General features: G+C 56.0%; 1 protein-coding gene across 1 annotated transcript in view; it reads right to left on the bottom strand.

Annotated features, from left to right (window-relative positions):
* Positions 1-3,557: 3,557 nt before the first annotated feature.
* ASB2 (ankyrin repeat and SOCS box containing 2) overlaps positions 3,558-6,000 on the bottom strand; it is a 42,858-nt gene continuing 40,415 nt past the window's right edge. The window contains exon 10 of the mRNA XM_082449201.1: positions 3,558-4,264. Within this exon, the coding sequence (XP_082305327.1) occupies positions 4,128-4,264 (137 nt within the window). The 3' untranslated portion in view covers positions 3,558-4,127. The remainder of the gene's footprint in view (positions 4,265-6,000) is intronic.

The raw sequence follows: 6,000 nt of genomic DNA, 5'->3' as shown, positions 1-6,000 counted from the left end.
GGTTTGGCCCCAATAGTGCCCAAACCAGCAGCCTTGGGAGGTGGGGGGCCAGCAGAGCCAGAGCCCGAGGGATCACCGCATGCCTGTGCAGACCTCAGTCGGTGGGGCATTGCTCCGGCCCGCACCGCACGCTGGCCCGGGATCTGCGCTGCTGTGTGTGGCGTGGCTCCGTGGCTGAGAACGAAGGGGCTGCCATGGGCGCTGAGCGGCTCATTTCATCAAAACGCAGTTCTCACGACCGGGACAGGTGCGGGGGACCAGCCTGGTTGGGGACTATGGCTCCCAAATCAACAGCATCCTGTTGAACAAGTTAATCCCCGTCCTGTGCCTGTTTCCTCCTCTGTAAAGCAGGGACTAGATCAAAGATAGCAAACAGATGCACCCACCACTTCTGAGTCCAAGGCAAGTATCATCAATTGGTCACATACTCTCTCTGTTGGGGCCCGGATATGGCCTCAGAATCCTTCCTAACACAAGGCCCCAGGATTAGTGATTGCTAAGGGCCCTTGCTACCCTGCCTGTTGTTACTCCAGTATTCCCCTGGAGAGGGGCATCCACATGGAGGGGCGGCTTCACTGGGAAGCCGGTGGGTTTCTGGTGGTTTATGCCTGATGGTCTCAGAGGACTTCGGAGCCATGAGGCCACATGATGCAGGCAGGGTTGTCCTGAGTAATTATCTGGCTCATGGGGTAGGGAGCCCTCAGCCAGAGCCCTTGCCTCAGGCTGCTCCGGTTTTAAAGAACAGAGAGGGGGCCTGGAGGAGGCATGTCCCCTACTCTCCCCACCTGCACATCATTACAAACGCCCTGCAGGACCCACTGTGATGAGAGGCTCAGCCCCTCCACACTGTACAGCAGGGTGTTAAAAGCTCTAATCTGGGCCCTGCCACCTGCTAGCTGTGTGACCTTGGGCAAGTTACTTACCCTCTCTGTGCCAGAACATCCTCATCCAAAAACTGTGATTGAAAACAGACCTGCCACGTGGGTAGCTGTGGGGATGATGTGAGTGCCGGGCACTCTAGTACTTCACAAAGGATGAAAAGCTGCACCAACCCAAAGTCACCTCTCCTAGTTATCTGATGGTGTCTGTAGGCCCTTCCACACTGACACTTCAGTGTTGTTTATAGAGTGGGCAACCCACGGGAATGGGTGCCCGGGTCATCCAGCCACCTGCATTCCTTCAGAGAAGGAGTCCAGCTCTGGGAGGCATGTTTTCTTGGGGTGCTGCTCGAGTACACCGGGCCTGGGTCCCCACAGCTCCTCTGGGGCTCAACCTTTCCCAGGGGATACCTGGCAGTGCCTTAATTCAAATTCTGGAAGCCTTGTCTGGAAGCAGAAACCTTTACTAAGGTGCCACTCAACAGAAGCACCCGACACCATGATTTTCCACATCGAAGCAAGTTGGGGAAAAACACAACTTGGAAAACTTCAGTATTAAAAACAAACAAACAACAAACAAAAAACAGCCGCAGTATCAGCAGCAGCTGCTTCCCTAACCAAGAAGTGAATGGTGTTGTTTCAACATGAAACCCAGGAACTCATCTCCTGCTCACAGGCTCAGATCTCCAGCACTGGGTCAAATGTGCTCCTGATCACGAAATGAAGACACTTTCAGGACGTTTACTGTTTGGTGATGCTGTCTAGACACCTCTGAGGCCGAAATCTTCCCAGGGGCTGGGTAAGCGCGGGAGTGGCGTCTGTACAGTCCTCTTGACAGCAGAGATGCTCAAAAAATGGAACCACTGGCACAGTGTGAGCACTGACCTCTCAGAACTGACCCCCCGGGAGAAGCAGGGCATTTACGCTTTAGCTGCTGGGTGATTCGGAGGCGGGGGGCTGGGCAAGGCACTGGAGGGGAGGGGCCCTGACCACTGGCTGTGACTGACTGGTGTGGACGTACATCAATATTCTAAGAACCCAAGGCGACTCCTGTGCCTCCCAAGCCGGGCCCCACATCCTACAAATAAACGGTGCTGATGTTGAATCCGGGGGCTGAGCTCTCCCTTCCCACATCTCCCACCACCTCCTCAAGCCTCACCTCCTCCAGGGGAGACCTCCCTCAGACCAGCGCCCCCATCCTGCCCAATGCCTGTGGCCCCTGCCTGTTAGGACCCTCTAGGACATAAGGTGACCCGAGAAGTGCTGTAGTTTTAAGAGTTTTGCCTGATACCCAGCCCAACCCCAAATGCCCCCAAACAACATCTTTCTGCTCTGTCCCATCATTGACTGCCACCCCCTCTGGCTCCCAGGTCAGCAAAGGCATTCTTCAGTCAGGGCTTTCCTCTGGCTATGCACTGAGCCCTCCTTGGCCCCTTCCCCTGGGACCCTGGGGTTGAACATCCCCAGTCTGGGAGGACGCAGGTTTCCTTCGATATTTCCTCAGGATCTCTGCAGCAAGACAGCGTGGGACTCTAGCCAAGCACTGCTGGGCTGGAATCCCGGGGATTTGCTGTGTGTACCCAGGCAAGTCCCTTCCCTTCTCTGGGCCTGTTTTCCCTCCTGTACCAGGAGGGAGTGGGCAAGATGTGGCCTAGTCCCCTCTGACCCCTGGCTGGAAGGTGTCATTTGGCAGACTCGTCCTCTTCAGGAAGACACTGGGACTTACTGGTTCCATGGCAAGCCAGCGTGTCAGAGCCAGCAAGGCCACCAGGGGCCACAAGGATGGCAACCTGAGGCCCCAGAGGAGTGAGCCAACAGCAGAGCCAGGCCTGGAACCCGTGCTCCCCCAAGCTGCCCAGCTGCTTGTTTGCCAAAAGCCAGAAACTATGTCTGACCTCACTTAAGCCTCTCTTGGGGCGGGGCCGGAGCAGACTCTGAGGAAGGTCACCTGCTCTGGTGTCACCTGAGTGGCTTTAAGCAGTCAGGGAAGGCAGCATCTATGAGTCACTGGGACTTCCATGGAAACAAGGCAATCTCGGCAAGTGGGACTCAGATGGTGAGAAAGCACTACAGCCATGCCAGACCTCAGCTCTCTCACCTGCACCACCCAAAATGGGCTTGCAGCTCCTGCCGGGCTCCTCCCGCGCCCACGTGAGGACGGAAGGATGCAATGGGGGGCACAAGCCTTCCTGTCTCTCAAGTGTGGTGCCTTTGCAAGGGCTGACGATGTCCATCCCTCTGGCGTTAGCTCACAGGAGCCGGTATTTGAATGGTTTTCCCCAGTATCTCAGCTTTTGTAGCAAAACGGGTAAGACGTGAAGACAGTGCCAGGGAACACGTGTATAGGACAAGCCCAGGTGTCAGGAGACTTGTAGGATCTGAGACCCTGTTTGTGATGAAGCTCCAGTTTCCATGACAACTGAACCGGGAGAGAAAAACCAACCTTGGCTGCTCCAACCACAGGGCAGGAAGCTGCCCCCTCTCCTGGGGCTGTCAGGTCTCTTCTGGTGAATGAAGGACACATTCTCTTGGGCCTTTCAGAAGCCCAAACCAAAGTGACACTATCAGGGGTCCACGTGCCCTGTCCCAGCACCTGCTTCTCCCCCACTCCCGCCAGGAGCTAGCCTAAGGACCTGAGGCCCCAGAGGGGTCTGGCGAAAGGGACTTCACCCGGCAGGGCACCATCTGTGCAACATTTATTGTACCTAAGGAAGCCCTTTGGGACCGAGGTCTCCCCACCCCACTCCCCTGGGCCACACCTTTGGGGAGAGAGCTCAGAGTCAAGTGGAGAGTTTCACGGAGCAAAGGGGGAGGGGCACAGGGACACTCTGCAGCGAGGCTGTCTGGGAAAGACAGACTCACCCCCAAAAACTCTCCAGCCACAGCCCAGAGGTGGCGCCAGGGCTTCCCTGCTGGCCCCTGCCTTCCCCAGACCACCCCAAGTTCTGCCCTGGTCCCATCTCCTGGCCCCAGGAATGGAGCTTTCTGCCATCCCTGATGGCAGAGAAGGTCGGGGATCTCCTCGTCCATTTGAAAACAAACATGGTTCTTCTCCTACTTGACACATTCCGTCCTCTGCTCTGGGCAAAGCTCTGGCCCAGAGACCGGTGAGATCACGGCGCTACCCCAGCTGAGACGGAGGCAGCCCACAGCCTCGTCTGTCACCAGGTCCCCTTGGATTTGGGGACACTGCTGGCCTGACACTCAGTGAAACAGTCTGAGGAGCCACTCCTTCTCCACGTGCTCCGGTTACTGGGTGTTCTCATATTTCAGGTATCTAATCAGCCTGCCTGGGAGTGGCAACGTGTCCAAGAGTTTTATACGGTATTTCCCAATGGCTTTTCGAACTTGCAGCCGGCAAAGGTGAACCAGGGGTCTTGGAGGTTCTGGAAAAAGGAGAGAGAGATACTGATTCGCCGTTTGCAACCGGCAGAGGGTTTGCATCTGTGACCCCTGGCTTGTGGGAAGTACCCAACCCACGTGGCTGGCGAAGAGAGCGGGCGCCTGGACTACCCCATGCTCCGTAACCCCGGCCCCTGCCAACTGAAAAGACGTCACCCCTCATTCGTCTGCACAGCCCAGGGAAGTAGCAGGGCAGGTATCAAACCCATTTTACAGGTGAGGGCTTAGCGAGGATCACACCTGGGGCTAGAACTGGCATTTCCTTTGTCCTGTGCCCCTTCCTCTACACATCAGCCCAGACCCCGCCCCTCCCCACAGCCTTAGCAAATACGACCTCTTAAGTGTCCCCATGCATGGAATTCAGCTTTGGGCTCTGGGGGGTGCAGAGAAGTCAGGGTCAAGGGGCAGGGACTGGGCAGCTTCCAGTAGCTCCCAGAATCCCACTGGGCTGCCTCCTCCAGGAGGCCCCCGGGATACCTCATTCAGTGGAGTTTTCTCAGCTGGGGGGCGGGGGGAGCGGGAGAGAGAGGTAAGAGCAGGGCCTGATGCATCTAGTAATTAATTTCAGCCCTGGGAACAGGGTAGGTATTTGCTGAATCAAAGAATGCCATTCATTCATTCAACAAACACGTGCTGACCCCTTCACTGTGGCTGGCCCCGTGCTTGGGCCAGAGATGCAGGGATACCCACTCAGGAGCTTTGGCGAAAGGCTTCCACACCAGATGGCGCATCTGAGCAGGGTCCTGATGGGTGGGTAGGAATTTGCTAGGGGAGGGAGGGAGGGAGGCAGGGCATTCCAGGCAGGGGAAGTAGCAGTGCCAAGCCAAAGAGGCCACCGCCACCCAGGGAAGATCAGGGTGCAGCAGGAATGTGGGGGGAGGGGGGAGGTCAGCCAGCTGCAGGGCTGTCTCACTCGCTGCCCCATCACGGCATTGCTGACACTTCCGCTGCCCTCTGATCTCAGGACAGAGGCTGCCCTCTGAGATGCTCAGCCCCGTTCTCGGCTGAGTGAGGTCTGAGCTTGTGGGAAGGCAAAAGGCCACTGGTAGGCAAAGGACACAGGGCCACCAGGGCTGGTATCCTGGATGGTTTTGGAGTCTCTGATGTCAACGTCACAGCATTAAATGAAAACACACGTGGCAAAGTGTTTCGCAGATGGAGGGTGGGCTTTAAAGTAACCAAAAGAGGTATTGGTTAAGAACTATTTGTTTTTCCTGTTAATAAATGTTTGTAGCACACTAAAGGGTTCAGCATATTTTTTCCCAGGGACACAGTTTAGTTGTAAATTACCCTTCCCAGGCAGGGCTTGAGGAGGGGACAGTGAGAGATGGGACGACTTCTAAGCAAGGACCGCTCTATTCTCTAGTGGCCTCTAGTGGCCAGTCACCGTGATGGCAACCAATTATTCATTAATTCAAGGAACGTTTGTTTATTGAGCATCTAGAGTTCCCAGTGAGTGGGCAAGTCCATCCCACCCTCCCCCCGTCCTCCGCCCCCTCCTCCTCCTCGCTATCGCCAGCCCAGTAATTTTATTAAGGGCCTCAATTCAAGAGCTCCCAGGCATTTGTGCAAATGGAAAATCCTACGGCAAGTTTGGGTTCAAAGGGGCACAGGGATCAAGGAGGAACTTGGCAAGTCAGAGTTGGGCAACTGGGCTGTGGGACAACTGGACAGGTAATGAGGCAGCGTTTTCACCTGGGGACAGCAGCAGCAATGGTGG

Source organism: Balaenoptera physalus (genome assembly GCF_965194825.1).
Source record: "Balaenoptera physalus genome assembly, chromosome: 2".
NCBI lineage: Eukaryota > Metazoa > Chordata > Mammalia > Artiodactyla > Balaenopteridae > Balaenoptera > Balaenoptera physalus.
The sequence above is the reverse complement of the archived record's forward strand: the minus strand, read 5'-3'. Positions and strand labels throughout refer to the sequence as shown.